The sequence below is a fragment of the Anolis sagrei genome, chromosome 6, assembly GCF_037176765.1.
Source record: "Anolis sagrei isolate rAnoSag1 chromosome 6, rAnoSag1.mat, whole genome shotgun sequence".
NCBI lineage: Eukaryota > Metazoa > Chordata > Lepidosauria > Squamata > Dactyloidae > Anolis > Anolis sagrei.
The window spans coordinates 69,591,842-69,615,042 of NC_090026.1; the positions used below are offsets into that span (position 1 = coordinate 69,591,842).

Here is a 23,201-nt window from a genome sequence, read left to right on the forward strand (position 1 = left end):
GACAAAACGATGTAAATTGAAGTGTCATTGTTGTTTGGGAATAATGACAGCTCTGACTGGAGGACATGGGCATTAGAAGGACCAAAAAGTAAAATAGCACAAGGTTTTAGCTTTATAGGTATATGGTTACTGTACATATAAAATGGTATTATGAAACATGCTTTTGTAGTTCTAACTACAGAGATGTTTTAATTAAAATAATATGTTTTGCTGAAACACTTGTACATTTTTATAAACAACATTTTGGTGTCACCCCCTCAGATTATTTCACCCACTGCGGTTCCCATCTCCTACACGCTTATTGATGCCACTGGCCTGTGGCAATGCAAAAACTCCTAGCACAAAAATACTGAACACCAGCCTCATGCACGTTCTGAAAAGCAACATTTTGCACCCCAAGTATGCATCCTAAAATTCCTGGCTAAGTCCCACCACAAATGTATGTTTAAAGTAAGGAGGAAAGAAGCAAGACTCATTACAATGTGATGTTTTATTTGGGCAATGAGATAGCGGGTTGAGTGTATGACATGTATGTTCAGGAGGCAGTTCTATGTATCAGGTTCAAAACTAAACACAGCACCTGTTTTCAAAGAAGCTAGAAAAATTAAGGATTATTAAACATAGTGGTTTACTTTTTTTTTCTTCTTCCCCGATACTGGGTGCACACTTTGATTTGATTCTTGTTGGATCAGTGGGAAATTATGATATTCTTTCAACTAGAGAAGTGACTGTGCAATCTTGTAGACTAAATCAGATTTTATTTAATAGGCTTTATTGTGAGCAAGGACATGTGTACACTGGCACTGAGGAAACAGTGCTAAGGTAGCTGGATCTCTGGATTAGGAAATCTGATTTTAGATTTAGATTAAATGCAATGAAAAGAAATCTGTGGATTAGGTCCAATCTGAGGAAACTGAGATTAGCTTTCCATCAGGAGACAAATGAATCAAAAGTTAATTGCCACTGATTTGGATTGAACTGTATAATGTGAAATGTTTAAAATATGAAATAAAAGACTAGGAATATTTTCAGTGTTCACCAGCACATTTAGCAATAGTTCAATAGTGATGCCTAGTTTATAAAGGATATAACTTTTTTAAAAAATCACCCCTCAAACATACAAAGATTTTTTCCACATCTTAGTTTTCATGAACTAAGAAAGAAGTCTGTGCAGTTTCCAGTACTGTATTTACACCAGGACTGGATTATATGTTGACCTCCAGATGATGTTGAACCACAACTCCCACCAGTATTAGCTACACATTTAACTGAAATAGAATGCTCTATAGCACAATCATAGTAATGTTTACATGGCAGCAGAACTCAATGTATTTAGTGGGGCTTATTCCCATGCAAATGTGTTTGGGAATGCAGATTCAATATTACTAGCTGAGTTTGTGAGATCTGGTGGGCTGACGGCTTGCTTTTGCTTTTTGGCAGAGTTTCAAGACTGTCCAAGAAATGAACTCATCTCAGATTTGAAATGGGGTGGGCAAACTTGGCAGCATTCAGGCAAGGAGGAAAACACCCATCTCCCACCAAGGGCTCTGGCCATTTCTGATAAACAAACAGTCCTGACGCTCTGGAAGCCTCCCTGCCTCATTTGACACGTTGTGTTACAACCCGCGTCACTTTAAAAACAGAGGTTTGATATTTGATGCTCTGCACTAAAATCATCCGACCCTCTGAAAAAAGCCCTCAGGATCATTTGCTAAGAAGGCAATGTTCCAGCAAAATTCTGATTTAATTCATCATCTCATTTTGCGTAGGGCTAGATTGTGTTTTCTGTGCCCTAGACCCACACAAAGGGCAGAGGCTGAGATCATACAAATCACTATATCCCTGGGCGTCAGTTTCTTTCAACTTGTGTTGCTATCTAATTTTGACAAATGGTAGCATAGTGTTTGCCCATTAGATGCAGATGTGTCATAAAAATGATTCATCATCCTGGTGGATTGCTGAGCAACATAGTGAACAGAAAACTATAAAAACCAATACAGTAGACGCTGTTAAATAGTCCTCATGGGGATCAATGTACTTTCTGGTCGCTTGAGTATTGCTATTAAATAGGTCTAATATTATACCCCGTGCTATACCAAAATATAAACTTTGTATTGATGTCATACTAATTTGAAATATAGTAATTAAAAATAAATTAAGACAAATAAAAGTGGGCTTAATTAATGGTTTATTATGCATAGATTTTAATTTTTGTTTAAAGTATTGCTTCTTCGGGTTTTTTGTCAGTTGCTTGAGTTCCAGTTAACTAAGTCTATTGTATTTCCATCTCAGAATGTATTTTCCAATGTGTACCTCACATCCATGCACATCTCACTTTTTCTGAGTGTATTCATACTGCTCAATTATAAATCTGACACCACTTACAACAGAGGGCAAACAAGTGGATCACTCAAGTGGAAGGGATACCTGGAGTTGTTGGACCAGATGGACTATATTGAGGATTATGGTTTCAGATCATTACCTACATAAAGAAAGAGGCATTCATAATGTTAAAAGGATATTTTAATCTTTTAATGTAGAGGGGTATTGGATCTGGAACCAGGAAAACATCAGTTTGCAAGCACACAGTAATTGGCAACAAAAAGATGTAGTGAAAACAGAAGATCAGAAGATACAAAACATAGGCCCCATCCACACATCCACTCTGGCTTGGACGACTCGAGGGTCAGGGTGTCCTGATAATGCCTACCCCACAATGTGAGTTCAGGGTAAACTGCATGATAAAAAAACTCACTAGAAATCTGGATTCGAGCCAAATGATTCATGGAATCCCTCCTGTGCCTGAAGAAGGCACAGGAAGGAGTGAATGCAAAAGACAGAATGCAAATGTAAACAGCAGTGGGGAAGCATCAGAATAATAAGGCAGTTGCAGTCTAACCGAGGAGGGAAAAGAAAGTCTCCCCTTTCAGCCCTCTGTTGCCATAGGAGTGCTTGAAGCTCTTGCCTTGCTTTGTACAGCTCTAAAGCAATTGCTTTTTTGCCAGGAGGGAGGAATTAAAGCAAAATAAACTCCTGGGTTTTAACGGAGGCACTTAATTTGGACCAGAATGTGTTATCAAAGATCCGGTGGGTATGTGGACTGACTTTCATCTTTCTTCCGGTTCATATGATGCTTGTGCAGGCACTCTAGAGCAAACCTGACCTCTTAAATCCATATTCTTCTCTGGACTAAATGGTTGTGTGGAAGGACCCACATAAATACAAACATGGGTATAACAAGGATTTATATTCCCACCATTTTTGAAATGTGTACTCCAATAATATATATTCAAACAAGGACTTGATGATTCAACTGATTGTGACCATTATTAATGGAAATATATTTAAAACCATAGTTTTGCTAGTTGATAAATTAAGATGGTTTCTATAACTAGTGAAGTGGGCAATGACCAGTCACAAAATGGAAGTTAAGAAACGTTCACAACAACAATGAAAAAGCCCAAGAAATAGTTAAAGATGCAAAATGAAAGCGTGGGAGATGTTGACAAATACAAATATGCTATAATCTGGCTGAGTGAACATTGTGAGGATATTCATGCAAACAAAGTGAAAATAGTGATGGACCAGAGAAGCTTTTAAAGTTGATAAATGTACAGCCTTGAAAACATGCAGTGCACAGTGTTATATTGTTTTGGTTTTACTGTATGGCATGGATTCATCGACTAATATAAAACATCTAAACAGATTTATTACAGGATATTTCAGGTTTTCTGCATTGAGAGGGTGCCAGACAAAATGACACGGTTATGGACAGAATTAACAGGATCTATCTACTTCTTTTTAAAAGATTCACACAAATGATCAACAGTGGCTTAGGGACCAGGTATACACTGAAAATTAAGGAACAAGATATTTCTCAAAACATATTCAGTTTAGGATTTTGTTTTAATATCAGAAATGAAACAGGAGATCCAAAAGACCAATATCATTTCAGTCTTTCATTTAGTCCAATGCATGCCATGAGAATGTGACCCTATTTACACAAGAATTATAATCCTACTGATCACTGGCTTGAGATCAGGTAATCAGCAAAGTCAGCAAAGTATTACTCCCCCCCCCCCCCCAAATGTAACCTCCAACCCACATCCACCCAGAAACTGTGAGTTAATAAAACTGATTAAGCCATAAAATATGCTTATATTGATCACTGTATAAAAAGCACAGTGCTGTAAAGTGGAAGCAGAATCCAGGAGTTGCATACAAAAGCCAAATTAAGGTAAACAAACGCCTCCTCTCCAGCAAGGAAACACTGGATTTCAAAGTCTTGGTTTGCTCTGCTTTAAGTCAGCTGTTTTCAATCAATGCTTTTTGCTGGAGAAACAAAAAAAAATCCTGGATTTAGTTTGATCTGGCATCAGTGGAGCATTGTAGACTCTGTGGCAGCTTTGAACAGGTTTGAGGACTGCCTGTTTAGGCAAACCGAATTTCTTAAATCCAAATCCTGATCCAGATTAAATGGTTGTGTGGGATGGTCCTGTGTGTACATTCCTACTATCTACTGCAATTGGCTTTGAAGATCATTTGATCAAATAAGGAATATGGATCTAATAAACCAGTGTGCTGAATACAAATGACAGCAGTAGTATGTTTATGTGTTTTAATCATGCTGTAACCTGCCTCAAGCCACAAGGAGAGGCGGGTAAAAAATAAAATTATTATTATTATTATTATTATTATTATTATGTAGAAGAACACTTAAGTATAATTCCTTATTCCTGATATTACACCATTCAACTAGTATTAGGCAAATATGCTATTTTTTTAATAAAGAAAAATTAAATCATAAGAAAGTTCCATACAGTTATTATGCCATCAATGGTAGGTGCCACATTATAGTAACAGCCTCAGAGCATCAAGTTCTGTCAGTGTACTTCCATTGAATGTACCCATCCATCTCAGTGCAATGGGCTTTCTCAATGCTAGAGTTTACCCTGTGGGGCATTAAGAGGTCAGGTGGGAGCAGGGCACCTGGAAAGCATTTGGCTGAAGTTCTTTAGCTGGAAGAACAGACAGATCTCCAGTAAGTTACTGGGTTTCCTGCTGGAGCCTTCAATGACTCGCTGGAGACCCAGGAAACAAATTTATTTTATTTTCTCACAGATGTGGGTTTGCAGTCAGATGCCACAGAGTACCCCTGACCTTTCTTGGCCACTTATTGGCAGTAAGAGGTGTTCTCGTGCATAAATGTTCCATGAGGAGTATTGCACAAGGAAGTACAGACTTTTTAATGCTACTGAAAACAGGACCTATGAAAAATGAGGCAATACCACCGTATGTCACTCACATGATTCCAGCCTCTATCTTTTGCATGTAATATAGTTTATCTCTCTCTTGAGAATTAATACATACATACAATATTTTAATATGATTTCAAGAGCATAATTTGCCTCTTAGAAAATATAAATGATAAGATCATTCCAAAGACCATAATGGCAAAAATAAGCTTCTCTAGTAACTGCAGAATACAGGGTCAATGTTAAAATGAGACCTCTCTTTTCTTCAATGAGATGTCTCATCTATAAGACAATTTTGAAAGGTACAACCACAATTTTGCAAGGTTAGACATCAGCAGCTGAATATTAATGGTAATCTACATAATAAATTTTTGTTGTTTTCACACAAAATCCAAGGTTCACTATCAGCATGCATCTCTCATCTTTTCTGGCTGAGCTGTATGGCAGGTGCTTGGTGGGATGAACACAGATGGGTCACTTATCCCAAGCTTTAGATCAAAGAAGCGTGTGGAGGTTGTCACACTGTAGTTCTTTGTGTAGGTCTCCTGAACTGGGTAGCAATCCTTGACTGTGTAAACACCAACCCAGGTCTCAACTGCAATGAAACACAGAATATTACTACTCTTATATGGAAAGCATGGATTTTTTTTAGTTTTTCTTAAAACATAAATTTATTTATTATTTGTTTTCAACATTTATAGCCTGCCTTTCTCAACCATATGGCGACTCAAGGCGTGTTACATGATTCGATGCCATGCATTCATAAAAGTGTGATTAAAAATAATATAAAAACACATATAAAAACCATTAAAACATGTAGTCACCGATGTCATCTTGTTAAAATCATTTTCCAGTAACATCGTCTGGCCAAATTAAGGATTGAATTCAACATAAGGATTAATGATACAATCCTCAAGCCCACTTATTCTGGAAGTGGCTTTGATTGGTTTCAGTGGGAATACTTTGTTTTGATTGATTTCAGGGTTATATAATGAACATTTCAGGGTTATATAATGAAATTCAGTATTGCTATATTTCTTTGTTAAGACATCTGACAGTGTGATATAGCAAGATGAAGAAACTGGTGGCCCTCCACATGTTGTTGGGCTCACATTCCTTTAAGCTTCAGCTAACAAAGCCAACGGTGAGTGGTGATGGGAACACAAATTCACCATCTTCTGAAGTGTAAAAATCCCCCAACCTTTTGATGCAGCAACAGAAAAATGGCCATCATGCAGCCGTGTTAATCTAATAACAGATCTCACAAGCCTGTTTTCTTACAAGTGTGGATGCTAGATGTTTCTTGATCACTGATACATATCATTGATATTATGCCTTTCCTTGAACCAGTAGCTATTTGAGGTTTGTTAGCTTTTGAATGCTGAATGGATTTCAGGTTATACAAACTCTCCAGGAGAAATTATGAAATTAACAGACAACTTGTTGCAATGTCAGGCTGATGGCTACCCAGCTACAGAGGAGTTGGCATGGAGACATGGTCATTTCAGTGATATTCTGATGTCATGAATGATGCCACAAACAAGGTAAACTCAACTCTTGGTAAAGTGAGAGACAATCCATTGCCAGATTGACACTCAACACTATTAAGACAGATCTTCATGACAGGTTGTATTATTTACTACATCTGTTATATTCATTTTTCTCATAGGTCGTTAATATTAGAGTAATTTGCAGATTATTCACATGTTTGTCTTGTAAAAGAGATTTTAAATAAGCCAAACATGTCAGTCAAACATTTTTAACCACTGATGGTGTGAATGAATATGCTCCTGAAGAGGAGACCAGAACTTCAAAGAATATCTGAGGGAATGAGTCTGAAGCTGGATCTACACTGCCCTATATCCCAGGATCTGATCTCAAATTATCTGCTTTGAACTGGATTATATTACCTCTGAGGATGCTTGCCATAGATGCAGGCGAAACGTCAGGAGAAAATGCCTCTAGAACATGGCCATATAGCCCGAAAAAACCCATAAGAACCTACTGGATTATATTAGTCTACACTGCCAGATAATCTAGGATAAGAAAACAGTCTGGGATCAGATTCTGAGATATAGGGATGTGTAGATCCAGCTTGAGAAGGATGGATTTTGCTTCTTTGTCTGAACCTATGGGGAAGCAGTGATGTTTGTTAACTTTATGTGATGATGTAAGAATGGATACTGCAGCAACTGCTGTTTATCCTGGAGGCTGCAAATGAGCACTACAAAATTCTCTAAACTTTAAACATTTCTAAAAATGTCAAAGTCACCTAGTAAATGTAGCATAACTACCAGACCATCCTTTATGCCCCAAAATGTTCCCTATAGTTCTCTTCCACCAGAAACAGTATCAAATTCCTTTCAGAATGTACAAATAGACCTGAAAAGTAGGTACAAGATTGCGTTTCCTCTTGTCTTATACCTCTTATAGTCTACCTCAACACTTTTGATGACAGTATTCCCATCATTGATTGTTTGCATATGATTGTTGCACTTTCCTTGCTCTCCCTTCAGAATGTATTGCACTCATTGAGCCTGAACCTCAGCTATGTTTTTTTCTCAGCCATATTGTTTTGATGTTGCTTACGATCGTGATTGTTTTTATATTTTATCTGATGTTTTAAATTGTTTGTGTTTTATTTGTAATTTTTGGCCTTCTCCCTTGTAAGCTGCCCCGAGTCTCCTTGGAGAGATGGTTGGCGGGGTATAAAAATAAAGTTATAATTATTTTATTATTATAGGGGAGAATGCAAAGAAAGGCCTCTAAACATCAATATTGGCAATTCTAGAGATATTATAGTATGAGGTCATTTCGAGAGAGATTAAAATATAGCCTAGCAGCCTAAACTGAGAAAAAAAAAACCCCGAATAACAAATAAAACAAACAGAAGTGGTGTGGTTGCATTTCTTCCAAATCTAGATATGGATACTATCAGCATCTGTCAGCCTGGCCAATGACGTGGAATGAGGAGGTCATGATTCTATTAACATCTGTAGGCATACAGTGATAGGAATATGAAAATTGTGTGCCTCTAGCACTATAAGAACCCAACCGTACACTGCTGTCTTATCAAAATGGATACTAGTGGAATCTGGAATGTAAGCCCGAAATTCTCAGGTAACAGCTATAAGCCCAGTCAGGCATCTTGGGGGTCTTACCTCAATGAACAAATGCAAGATAAGACCATCGATATAATGAGCCCTGCTGGATCAGACCAAGAGATCTACAGAGACAAACGCTGGAACACCTCAGCAAGCAAGAGTCCAAAAGTGGCAGGCTCAAACCCAGAACCTCAATCAATGGCTGATACCAAATGAGAGACTCCCCCCTGGACACACAGAAGACTGGGCGACTTGGAAGGCACTGAACAGACTGCGCTCTGGCACCACAAGATGCAGAGCCAATCTTAAGAAATGGGGCTACAGGGTGGAATCCTCGGCATGCGAGTGCGGAGAAGAACAAACCACTGACCACCTGCTGCAATGCACCCTGAGCTCTGCCACATGCACAATGGAGGACCTTCTTGCGGCAACACCAGAGGCACTTCAAGTGGCCAGATACTGGTCAAAGGACATTTAACCAACTACCAAGTTTGCAAAATCTGTGGGTTTTTTTTTCTTTTTTTCCCCTTTTCTTTTTAATCTGTGTGTTTGTTTTGTTCTGTTACAATTGTAATACAATGGTATGGTTGCTGATGACACGATAAATAAATAAGTATTAATGGTAACACTCAACCTATTTCATTCATACTTTTATAAATGTCCACAGAATTTCCTTTTGTATAACCCACAGAATTATCCTACTGGCCATATTTCTTGTAAACTAAATAAATCAAAGCAATATTAAACTCCTTTAAGTGCCCAGACACCATGGTTTTAAAAAGACATGGAATCATCTAGAGAGGAATCCAGACAGAAGGCCAAGGCTTGTTATCAATCCATACCACTTATTTCTTGTAGGAAAGGAGAAAAAAAATTGTGTTTCTTGCATGTTATACAACTGACGATAGTAATGTAGGAACAGAATGGTGTGAGATAAAGAAATAATGTGTAATTAATACAATTAGTGCTTACGTTTTCTAGCTAGCTTTCTGTCAGACCACTCCTGTACCATAATTTGGTCACCAGGACCTCCAATGATCTTCATAGGTTGAATTGTCAGGAATATCAAAAGGATCCCATGGGTCACTCAAAGGTACCTTAGAACACAGCTTTGTCACTTGCTCTATCTGAAACATCACTGCATCTTTATAGAGGTAGATATATTCGAAGAACCTGGAAGAATGGGACAAGATCAGAATTAATATTCATTGATTCATTATACAAAATCAGGGAAGATACATGATTTATCTACCCAACAGACTTCAACACAGGAAACTGCCATATACTGAGAACATTTCATCTTAGGCTTCAGAGTAAAAGTGGTCTGAAAGGCATTTCAGTAAAATAAGCATACTGGAAAAGAAAAACTGTCAAAGACCTGTTGTTGGACAACTGAACTGGGAAAAACCAGCATATTTTAAGATTTCTGTTTTGACTTACAATGAATCCAATCTACTTCTTTCTTCTTTATAAGAAACAGCCTGCAGAGCTGTTGGGGGTTCCAACATTTAGAGTGCGGAACTAAGAACTAAAAAATAGCCTTAAAATGTGTCATCCTTGATGAGAAAGAGGATATTGGCACATGTAGAGAACCATTATATGCAGTGATGTGGTTTCAGCAAGAGGAACACTTTAACAGAAAATGGAATAATATCTGGAGACTGCAACAATGAGAAAAATGCTTTGAGCAACTTTCTTTTCCTGACTTTAATTGCTTTTACCCAAATACATTTAATACTTCTCAGCTTTGCCAACTGAAAAAATTCTCACTTATAAACCGGGGGGGGGGGGGGGGGGAAAAACTTTGTCAGTTTCATAATTCTGAACTACAAACAATGTGCTAATAATGCTAAATTATTATGCTAAAAATTGGTACTGTTTTTCTGTTAAGAAAATATAGTTTTTTCTTTCCCATTTGTGTTCAAGAGTAAACAATTTTTCAATGTCTTTCTGGAAAAAAAATCACAGGAAGCTATTTTTTAAAGTATTTCCATTTGAGTAAATTGTTTCAAAAAATTGGACACCTCCTGTTTTCACATACAGGTAAACTCCAAGTTACGAACACAATAGGTTGCATAGGTTTGTTCTCAAGCTGAATTTGTATGTAAGCTAGAACACGTACATATCTGTTTAAGTGTAATTCCAGCCATATATATATATAGAGAGAGAGAGAGAGAGAGAGAGAGCGCGCTTTGGATAGCATAGGGAAGGGCTAACGCCTCTGTGGTGTTTTACTGTCTGTGCCCCTGTTCTGAAGATTTCAACTCACTTCCTGTCCGTGTGATAATTGGATTTTCCAAATTTGACTTGTTGTGAAAACAAGGATTGGTGATAAAGCTTCACTTGAGACACCTTTTCCCCATGATAACTCTTTCAGGAGTCAATTTCCCTTCCTAGATAGATTTCTCTCACTTCCTATTGTCTCACTCTCATTTTTTTCTCACTCCCATTCTTAGCTGAGTTGTCTGTAAGTGAAAGTTTGTAACTTGGGGACTACCTACACTACATTCAGCTTCAGGTACATTCATCCTATCACCTATATGCCCTGCTTCAGTCTAAAGACTACACACAATACTTCAGCATCTAACCATAGGTCTCCAAATACCTGTTACTATTTCCTTTCTATTACCCTTCCAAGGAGAAAGTTCACAATTTAATATTTATGTTATTCTCTCTTCTATGCCAAGAGTCTCCTCTGTGTTGAATTCAGACTCAGTAGACTTCGATTAGATCCACTAAAATCAATAGCATTTAAAAGTTAACAACTCAAGAACAATTGGTTTCAGTGGGATCTGTTTTTGATTTGGATACAGTCCTGTAAATCTGGATCCAATTCAGAACTCATAATTAACTGGTTTCATGGATTGTAGATTACGCTGTTATTAATTTAGAAGTCTAAGTGTGAACTACCCAGAGAAAAGAAATCATGCATGGTGCAAATCCCAATACATATTTTGTTTAAAGGTTAAATACCAAGTTCCATCTGGAAGCCCTTTCTTTTAGAATAAAGGGATTTTTACTTCCCATCATTGAACCACAAATATTTATCAGAAAGTTGCAATAAAAATCAATAATCTCCTGTTGACCAAGGTGCTTTGAATATAATTTGTTCTTTTCCCAAACACATGAGATTCCGAGAACAGTCCTTCCGTAGCAAGCACAGGGATAGAACATGTCATTTCCTAATTAGTGAATAGGCAAATAATTATCCCTTTTATACAGGATACAATATTTTCTCCCTGCCCTTTTCAGGACAATGATTACTGTGAATAATTATGCCAGTAAAGAATTCTGCTAATCACTATTTGACTTTATCAGAGTGACAGCAATAACGTTTGATCCAAGAATTCTGTTGGATGACAATCAAAAGATTAATTTCAGATTTCTTGAGCCTGTACAAAAGGATGCTTTGTTAATTCTATAGATATTTAAACATCTAAATGCACATACTTCTCATGGAAACACCATTCCTGTCTGTCTGTCTGTCTGTCTGTCTGTCTATTTATCTATCTATGATGGACTGCTACAGTGAGTGATGTTTGCTGTGCCAACCTTCTTTCACTAATTTCCAAGACACTCTAGTGTTCCTTGTTAATGAAGCAACATTTGTCAAACGTCCTTCTGTGCGTGATACTTATTTGATGTTATTGGTTGCATATATTGGTTGCATAGATATTTGAGAGTTCTCTGTCACTATTTCATCCATAAAGTCCTGATTTCTTCCTTCCCTTCGAAAATGACATATCAAATCATTTCAATAGATTGACAGAGATTGGTTTATCTTTTTTAAAACTGTCTTTTAGTTATACTCATAACTGTTTTCCATTAAATGTTTGACTAGCTAATTTAGAGACCTGTTGTTCTCCACAATTTTAAATCTAAGGACCTACGTTTAGCAGTTTTTCTAAACTTCTAGACATTTGTTCATTTTGATCAGTCAAATATATTATTTTACTTTTAAAGTGGAATTTCCTAACAAAGGTTTTTAATGTTGCTTCTGGCATCCAGACTTTAATTCCAATATTAACAACAAAGGAAGGTTTTGCTGCTTATCAAGTTTTAATTAATTTTAATGTTAAATACACATTCATACAATGGCCATGACAAATTATACACACACACACACACACACATATATATATATAATGTGTCTATTTATGGACACATAACAATATTTTCTCCACCTGCCATCACATCCAAGACAGTCAAATGCTTAGTCTATGTCTCACTGCAAAGCAAGATTAGCAAATCTTTTAGTGATTTCCCTTTTGGATAGAGTATTTTGAATGGAGAAGTATATTTTGTCCTAGATAAAAGCCAATAATTTGATTACTTACTAGGGCAGATCAGACAAATGCATTCTTGCATTAAAATTATGAGCCCCCACCCCTTACTTTAAGTAGCAGCTTTTTCAAGGATACTTCTGTTCCTACAGGCTGAAGAAGTGAGGTTTACTATGAGTAAACTGTCGCTCAGAACTCAACAATGTTTTGTACAATCACCAAACACTTTTAGATAATGTTCAGTTCCCAAAATTCTATACCAGCGGGATGTTAGTTTTCTGTACCCTGTTCTTTTGGACTCCCTGCCACAAACCAATTCCTGCCCCAACCCTCTCTTTTGAATGTTTTCCTCAAATTATGTGCCAAGCCGCATTTACTAAAGTTTGAAAAAGTAGTGCCAGGGAATTGGCTGGTTCTCTCTTCCATTAAACTGTATGAAGTTAGAAACACGATTGAGTGCTTAAATGGAGAATGGCCAGAATGACTCAACAGCATGTAAGACCAAAGTTTCCAAAATTTCCTTGCGTGATGTTAAAAAACATTTTATGAACATTTGATCTTTTTCAAATCTTTCCAAATTTGAAGACATTTTATATTTAAACATCTATGTGCAGAGGTCAAGAAGAAGAGGCATAACTACTAGCTACATAATTTGTCATTCTAATATCTTGGATTGGACACAACCTTGGTCATTTATTTTTACATTTTGATTCCATTTATTTTATCCCCTTTTGGCAGCAAAGGAGCCCCCAAATGGTCAGTGAGTGCACATAAAACACTGACAAAATAAAAAATAATATTAATTGTGCACCTCAAGCAGTGAGCATTGAATGCTGAAAGAATCAAATAATCATAGCAGGTTATGGTTGGCTCTTGGTTCACATCTGAACAATACAGACCACATCATCTCTGGCAAACAGGATTGGGTGATGTTCACACTTCCATAGACAAAGGCAGAACGAGGTGTCCTGCAAAGTGTGAGCATAAGGGCACTGCTGCCACTACATCTTCCATTATATCTTCTACTTCTTTTCTTCTCCACAATTGTTCTTCCTCCACTCTCTAGCCACTCGAACCAATATATTTGGGGCTTGGTAGGAACTCTGGAGTGTTTCTGGTCTCCAGAATTACAGTCCAACATTCAAACCACAACAGCACTCTGGATGTTTAGAATAGTGCTCCGTTAGAAATCTGTTTCCTTCTGTTGTCCATTTTTTTACCAAATAGCTTCATGGAATTTAGCCCTGGCTGCCGAACAAAACTTACTGAATCTTGTAACTTACTGAATTTTTGTGTGTGATGTCCAGGAACACCAAATCTGATGCAGTCATTGTCGGTTTTATAACAAATACAGTACTGGATTTGTTTTTTTTATTTCTGTGTTGCAATTGAGAATTTTGGGGCACATTTCATGTGGTCCCTCCATAAAAGGCTTTCTGATTTGGGAAACCTTTCAGTAGCAATGCTACACTACAATCAGCAGTGCCTCTCACAACACAGGATCACACAATCCCAACACCACAGAAAGGCACTGCCAGTAAGTATGTGATGACATCACTCAGATCCATGAAGAAATCCATTGTGAAAAAGGTGAAGAAGAGAAATATAATTAAATATGGAGATTTACCAATTGGGATAAATTGCCCCTGGAAAAAGAAAACAACTATAGTTCCAATACTCTGGGAGCAATTTCAAATGAAATGACAAAGCATTTGTGTGAAATTTCCATACACATGATTACAAAAAACAACACTGCTTGAAGCATGACACATCATCTTACATAGCCATAACCGTGAATTGAAAATATCACCGTTCCTCCCATAACAATCTCCAAAAGCAAACCTTTATTTACCGTTTTATTTATTTATTTATTTATTTTATTTTATATAGGGAATGCCATTTTATTATGCCATTGCATACAATGAGACTTTGGGATTCATGGATTTTTGGTATTGCACCACCTGACATCCGCCGGGAAGTAGCAACCAATAGTGAAAGGACCAAGGCAGTGACATCTCCAGCTCATCCCCTGTTTGGATATCAGCCAGCATGTCAATGACTTAAATCAAGAAATAGTTTTCTAAGATCTACAGAGACACTCGCTGGAACACCTCAGTAAGCGAGAATCCAAAAGTGGCAGGCTCAAACCCAGAACCTCAACCAATGGCTGATACCAAATGAGAGACTCCCCCCTGGGCAGACAAAAAACTGGGCGACTTGGAAGGCGCTGAACAAACTGTGCTCTGGCACCACGAGATGCAGAGCCAACCTTCAGAAATGGGGCTACAAAGTGGAATCCACGACATGTGAGTGTGGAGAAGAGCAAACTACAGACCACCTGCTGCAATGCAAGCTGAGCCTTGCCACATGCACAATGGAGGACCTTCTTATTGTAACACCAGAGGCACCAGAGGCCCCCGGTGGCGCAGTGGGTTAAACCCCTGTGCTGGCAGGGCTGAAGACTGACAGGTCGCAGGTTCGAATCTGGGGAGAGGTGGATGAGCTCTCTCTATCAGCTCCAGCTCCTCATGCGAGGACATGAGAGAAGCCTCCCAAAAGGATGACAAAAACATCAAATCATTTGGGTGTCGCCTGGGCAACTTCCTTGCAGACGGCCAATTCTCTCACACCAGAAGCGACTTGCAGTTTCTCAAGTCGCTCCTGACACAACAAAAAAACAAAAAAACAAACAAACAAAACCAGAGGCACTCCAAGTGGCCAGCTACTGGCCAAAGGACAATTAATCAACTACCAAGCTTGCAAACTTTGTGCTTTGTTTGTTTGTTTGTTAAAAAATGCAATGCAACTGTCTGGTCTGTTCCTGACACGATAAAAAAAACAAAACCAGACTGGGCCACAGCAATGCGTGGCAGAGGACAGCTAGTAAATAAAGAAATTTCTGGAAGCACGCTCTTATTTGCACAAGCTTAACCCAGCTAACGCTCTTGAGGTAATTTGAACTCCCCCAAAGGTCTCAGAGGATGGAGAATGAAGATGCCCTGAAGGGATGATTGACAGGGGCAGGCGCGAGGCGGAGGGGGGCGGGGTCAGGTCGGCTCGCGTCCGCAGTGAGAGAAACACCTACTTCTTGCAGGGGATGAGGCCCTTCTTCTCCTCCAGGACCCGGAGCCGCTGGTTGGGGCTGTCGTAGGTTACGGAGGCCCGCGTGTTCCTGCCCGTGACGTGGTCGTAGGCCACGGTGCGGCCCTCCCACTGCAGCGGGGCCAGGCAGGGGGTCTCCGCCCGCGCCCCGCCCCCCCCGCAGAGGCAGGGGACGAGCAGGAGGAGGAAGAGGCGCCCGCGCAGGCCGGCCATTCCCTCGACGCTGCCCCGGGGCTTCTTTCCAGGAGGGAGTCAGGCCGAGGAGGCGCCTTCTGAGCGAGGGCCTGACAGGAACTGCAGGGGGAGCCAGCGCCGCTTACCCGACTCGCCCTCGCTTCCTCCGCGCAGGGCAGCCCAGGAAGGAGGGAGAGGGACACTCCATCTTCAGAGGAAGGGGTCGACATTTGAGGGGGAAAGTGGCCACATTCTCCATCAAGGAAAGGCCCAGGAAGACCTTGCCTCGTCTAGACAGAATCATAGAGTTGGAAGAGACCACTTGGGCCATCTAGTCCAACCCCCTGCCATGCAGGAAAAGCACCATCAAAGTAGGGTGTGTGTGTGTGTGGAATTGATAGCTTTATCTATCCAGACAGATAGAGATAAATCTGTTTATTGATTAGTCCATTGACCATATCAACAACAAAAGACTAAATTATTATTATTATTATTATTATTAACTTTATTTATACCCCGCAAAATCTCCTGAAGGACTCGATGCGGCTCACAAAGGCCAAGGCCGCCGACAATACAAAATACAATACACAATAAATTCATAAGCAAATAATAATCAATTAAAATATTTATTTCGGTCATTGAACAGCACAGGAAATAGTGTCACATTTCCATACAAACCTGGCATGTTTGGTACATTAAAAATATAAATATAACTACTAAAAACACAATATGGGTGAGGGAGCAGAAGGGGAAACAGGGTAAAAACATACAATGCCCAGATCCATCACCAAATTGTAGATTCAGGGAAGAAGATTACTGGACACACAGTTGACTTTTGGAACTAGCAATGGCCAAATAGTTATGGGTAATGGCAAATAATAAAACATAAGCAAATAATAAAACATCAAGCAAAACAGTAAAACAATAACAATGACACCGTGATGCAATTAAAACCAGGCTGGGCCAAATGTAATGAACACAATTTAAAAGTGCTGGACTTGACAGGTAATATGAGGAGGTATTTGACAGGTAATATGAGGAGGTAGGTGCATGTGCAGATAATCCTGAATCTCTAATGTGCATTTGGGACTCAAGCTAGGAGTTTCCTATTCTGGAAAGGCACACTGAAACAGCCAGGTCTTCAGGCTCTTTCTAAAGATAGCCAACGTTAGGGCTTGTCTGATGTCCCTGAAGAGAGAGTTCCAGAGTCGGGGGGCTACCACAGAGAAGGCCCTGTCCCTCGTCCCCACCAAACGCGCCTGCGACGCAGGTGGGACTGTGAGCAGGGCCTCTCCGGATGATCGAAGGGAGCGTGCGAAGAGACCGTGAGGAGGGCCTCTCCGGATGATTGAAGGGGGCATAACACAGACAAATAGACACCAGTCAAAGCCCCAAACCTCCTCCCATGGTTAACTCAAAACAAATTCGAAAACTATAAAATAAATACAGAACAAGTTTGGTAAAATTGGATTAAATTACAAAATAAGCGGGGGGGGGGGGGGAGGCAGGGGTAGAGTGATCAATGTAAAAAAATCAATTGGGAGAATTTAAATAAGTTCATCACCATTTTATTTATTTATTTATTTATTACTCCACTTTTCTCCCATGGGTGGAATTCAAAGTCACGTACAGTGGTTAAAAACTGCAAAATTACATAATATAAAAATACAACAAAATCATATAACTACAGTAAACACAAATACTACATAAGTCGAATTTAACAAATTAATAAATTAACAACAAGAAAAACAAAACTTTATATACCGCTCTGTCTCCCCGAGGGGACTCAGAGCAGTTTCCAAGTAACATCATGAATACATACAGAGTAAACAACATAGTCATAAAATTAACAAAGCAATATAAGCATAAAAATCACAATATGTTTAACATAATTAAAACATTATACCATTAAAAATTCCCTGACCCTTAAGCCATTAAGGACATCCCTAATCTATATATATAAAAATTCTCTGTGCATAATTAATACCTTAAAAACAAAAGAACCAATGAACAAAATCACACCAGATTTGGCAACAAAATGTCTGCCTTCACAAGGAGTAACCATCACTCAAAAAATTATGATTTTGTCATTTGGGAGTTGTAGTTGCTGGGATTTATAGTTTACCTACAATCATAGAGAATTCTGAACTCCACCAACGATGGAATTGAACCAATCTTGGCACAACTAACAGAAAATACTGGAAGGGTTTGGTAGACATTGACATTGAGTTTTGGAGTTGTAGTTCACCTACATCCAGAGAGCACTGCAAACACAATCATGGATCTAGACCAAACTTGGCACGGATACTCAATAGGTGTTGGCTAGCTGGTATCCAAACAGAAGAAGAGCCAGAGATGTCAGTGCCTTGGTCTTAATCACAGGCTTCTACTTCATGATGGATGATAATTTTTTCTAGGGTCCTAAAAACTCCATCGTCTTTAGGTTGTGTTAAAATATTGTCAGTCCAAAATAGCATTCCAAAAACATACTATTACCCGTAACTATTTGACCATTGCCTATTGCTGATCTTCAGGAAAGGCCTGGTTCCATGAAAAGGTTTTAACTCGAGAGTGAAAGGCGAGCAAGGAGGGGCCGATCGCACCTCTCTAGGAAGGGGGTTCCAGAGCTACGGGACCACCACCAAAAAGTCACGACGGTGGTGGGACTGAGAAAAGGGCATCCTTCTGCTGATCTCAGGGCTTGTATCTATCAAAATAGAAGATTTGGGAGGCCATTCCACATATTAGAGAACATAACCTTTTAGAGAAGAGCCAAAAATAGCAAAAAACCTTTTGAGCAAAATCTCCTCTTGTAGTATACAACCCAATATAACTATGCTAGGCAATGGTTATAACAAGCAATCTCCAATCTATCAAGAAAACAGATTTGCCAGTGCATAAAAACAGCAGAACTTTAGAAGTGTTTTTTTTCAGTGCCCAAAAAGGTACTCCCATAAAAAAAACTTGTTTCATATCATGCACTCAAGAGACAAAATAAAGTAGACTTTGATGAAAATAACATATTTGGTTTACTCACGACTTTCATGTGTTCAACATACATGGGTGCAAAAACTCATTAGTCCAGTTTCAAATACCTTTAAGATGGTTCCTTGTTCCAGTCGGCCAGGGCATCACTCTTATAACAAAACAGCTAACAGGTCACATAGCCAAAGAAGAGAGAAAGGGAGAGAACTGCACTGGAATGTGTCCAGAGGAGGGCGACTAAAATGATCAAGGGTCTGGAGAACAAGCCCTATGAGGAGCGGCTTAGGGAACTGGGCATGTTTGGCCTGAAGAAGAGAAGGCTGAGAGGAGATATGATAGCCATGTATAAATATGTGAGAGGAAGCCACAGGGAGGAGGGAGCAAGCTTGTTTTCTGCTTCCTTGGAGACTAGGACGCGGAACAATGGCTTCAAACTACAAGAGAGGAGATTCCATCTGAACATTAGGAAGAACTTCCTGACTGTGAGAGCCGTTCAGCAGTGGAACTCTCTGCCCCGGAGTGTGGTGGAGGCTCCTTCTTTGGAAGCTTTTAAGCAGAGGCTGGATGGCCATTTGTCAGGGGTGATTTGAATGCAATATTCCTGCTTCTTGGCAGGGGGTTGGACTGGATGGCCCATGAGGTCTCTTCCAACTCTTTGATTCTATGACTCTATGACACTGCAACCCTTTTATAACTTCTCAGAAACTTCCAACTCTATGATTCTATGATTCTATGAGTGGAAGCTAGACTCCAGAACATACATGAAGGAAACAGTAAGCTACAAGCTCATAGACAAACAGATTGCTAGAGAAGGCTTGATGAAAGTTGCCATTCCAACACCACACAGGCATATAACCCAAAATATCGAGACAGAATAACCCACAATATCTGCTTTGAACTGGGTTATCTAAGTCCACACTCAGAAAATGTGGGATTTTCTGCCTTGATATTCTGGGTTGTGTGGAAGAGCCCAAAATTTACCTCAGAATCCCAAGTTACTGGTGTTGAATCATTTCTCTCTGACCTATCATCAGTGAAATATAATAATAATAATAATAATAATAATAATAATAATAATCAACTAGTCGGAGTGGTTTATAACTGTTTTGATGGTTTTAAATCAAATTTTTTAGTGCTATATGTGTTTAATTCTATTTTAAAATTTGCATTTTTGTATATTTTAAATTGTATACTAATGCTTTTATGTCAAGCCGCTTTGAGTCCCCTTTGGGGAGACAAACGGGGTATAAAACAACAACAACAATAATAACAGCAACAAGATAATGTAACATGATTTCTGTTCCTGGGTTACAAGTGTCATTTTCTAACTGGTTCTATCATACAAGCATGGGGAAGGTTTAGAAAATGACAAAAAAACTTTGTTTTAGCAGGACGTCCTGCAGCACATCTTGCTCTAGTTTTTCAATGAATATCTCCTCGAGTCTCAACCGATTTAACATAGTTTGTGGCAGCCACCAAAAAAAAGTTTCTGGAGTAGAACAACTACTACTTTCAAAGTAAGTACCACAGAATTAAACAGGAAATACTTTCAAATCAATACCAGTTTTTTAAAAATTTTTGTACATAGTCTAATTAGAGACAGATTGAAATTAATCAGATCATAGGACCAATTTGATCAATGTGTTATCAGTTCTTCTGCTCTAAATATGACTAAGCCTTGGTCCAAATCAGCATCTCAAACAAAACATGACAATCTGGAATCTATCACGTTTCTACTTTTTACCAGATAGAAAGAACAGCAACTGATCTAAATGAGAATTTCTCTATGTTTTTCTTTTACGCTTTTCCTGCTCTTCCCCCTTTCACTATAACCATCATTTTCACAAGCTAGAAGTACAGGTTTGATCACTGCACATGAGAGAGATGTTTGGCTCTATCATAAAAAAAACATGGGAAAAGTTTAATAAATTATAAAACGTTTTTGCAGGACATCCTGCAGCACAATTTGCTATCGTTTTTCAATGAATATCTCATAGAATCCCAACTAAAGCCCCGTCTAGCTCCTTCCACACTGCCCTATATCCCTGGATCTGATCCCAGATTATATGATTATCCCAGATTATCTGGCAGTGTAGACTCATATAATCCGGTTCAAAGCAGATAGTTTGGGGTCAGATGCTGGGGTATAGGGTAGTGTAGATCCAGCCCTACACAGCCATATTAAATTCAGATTTAAACTGGATTATCTGGCAATGTAGACTCATAATCCCATTCAAAGCAGAAAATGTGAATTATCTGCTTTGATAATCTGAATTATATGGCAGTTTAGATCCAGTCCAATTCAACATAGTTTGTGGCAGCCACAAAAATGAATATAACATTCTGGAATATAACAGCTATTTCCAAAGTATATACCACACAAACAGGAAATAACATTTTCAAACCAGGAACGTACCATTTTTCAATTTTTGTTACATAGTGTCATTTATTCCCAACCCATCATCAATGATATTATTATTATAATAATAACCTGCATCTTCCGTGGAGAAATTGCCGTATACATATCCATAGCAATGGAACTGATTAGCTTTTCCCAAATATTCTTTAAAATGTTACAGAAATTTGGAAAATTACTTGGGACTGGCGGTGCACTAAAAGCATCATTATATGTATGCAGCATAAATGAGACAGTCCTAACTGGGAAACCACCACAGTTATCCAAAGTTATTTCCACATCTCTTGTCAATGCACAGATCCTATTAAAGTTTTGAAGAAGAAAACAACTGTAAAGCAAGACCATGTGAATATCACAGACTTTCCATTGCTCAGAAACAAGTCAGACAAAAATGAAACTACTTATCAGATGAATCAATGATACACACAGCTTAACAATAATACAGTTTCAAAGCATTGATGCAAAATTTACAGTTTGTTTATTTTACTGATACCCTACTTTTTCTCTGACATGGGGCCAGAGGCAGCTCATATCAAGTTCAAAACAATGTGTAGTAAAACATATTGGATAACAAAGTTTTTTAAACCTCAAAAACGTATCACAACAGTTCAAAACACATAAAAACAGAGCAGATAAATAAATAAAATGCAAGTATATCACACTCTGGAAACCAGCATGGTATAGTGGTTTGAATGTTGGCCTAGAACTCCAGGAGATCAGGGTTCGAATGTCCGCTTGGCCAAAGAAACCAACTGGGTGGCCATGGGCAAGTCACATTCTCTTTGCCTCAGAGGAAGGCAGCGGCAAACCTCTGAATAAATACTGCCAAGAAAACCTCACGATCTCGAAAGCAGATAAAAACAACACTATTACACCCAATGAAAAGATCCTTTTGCCACAGTAACTTTAATACCAAAGGCGTGCCTGTGTACTCGTAAAAGGTCTTCATCTGTCCACTGAAAGAAAAAAGACAAGGAGCAAGTGCACCTTTTCCTGCACGAGGGAATTCCACAACTTGGGAGCAGCCATAGAGAAGGTTTTCTCCTTTATCGTCAGGAAATGCACCTGTGATGGTGGTGAGAAAGAGGAAAACTTGTCTTTTGCCCAGTGCTGTCTACTGGTAGAACATCATTTTCTCACACAGTGTTGCTATAACTTAACAAAGTAAGAAGGCCTATAACTATAACTTTTGCAAGCAAAAAGTCTCAAGTTCATCCCTGGCAGTCCTAGTTTAAGGACAGCAGGGTAACTTCTGGACAAGGATGTTAACAACTTGCAAAGGAGATGATATCTGCAGTGCCCTTATACTGTTAACACTGTCGCACCTCAGGGTAAAATCACCTTGCTTAAGACACCAAAGAACACACCAATAGCCTTTATGGTTTATTAAAATAAAAGATAAAAAGTTCAGAAGGCAAAAGTATATTTCCAAAAGATCAATCCAAGGTAACATAGGCAAACAAGATCCATGAATACACAGGCAAGGCAAAGTCCCATGAGAACATGTCAAAGTCCTGAAACATGAACATGAAAGCTGCAAGATAAACCCAAAGTCTCTTGGATGAAGCGGGAAGTTCCTCTGACACTGAGGCATGTTCAAACAGCCTATTTAATACCCTTTGGACAACATGAAGGCATTTCTCTGGCCTCGAGCCTCTCTCTCTCGCCTGTTGGCGATCCTGACACTTCTTCGGGCCTTAAATTCCAACTGATCAGCTCTATCTAAGCCTCCGGCTCCATCAAGGTCAATTTCCTCATTAGTGCTTTTCCCCTCATTATCAGGCTGAGAACTATCTTCTCTTCCTGAATCCACCTGGCTCTCAGTAGTTTCACTTTTCCCAGCGTCATCCCTTGCTGTGGGAAACAACTGAAGTTCAGCCCC

At 38.9% G+C, this 23,201-nt stretch overlaps 1 protein-coding gene across 1 annotated transcript; it reads right to left on the reverse strand.

Annotated features, from left to right (window-relative positions):
* Positions 1 to 2,505: 2,505 nt before the first annotated feature.
* EPDR1 (ependymin related 1) lies at positions 2,506 to 16,205 on the reverse strand. Its single transcript, XM_060781613.2, is given in 4 exon segments — positions 2,506 to 5,850; positions 9,332 to 9,396; positions 9,398 to 9,532; positions 15,728 to 16,205. Coding segments are annotated over 4 exon segments (621 nt in total). The 5' UTR covers positions 15,958 to 16,205; the 3' UTR covers positions 2,506 to 5,659.
* Positions 16,206 to 23,201: the final 6,996 nt, after the last annotated feature.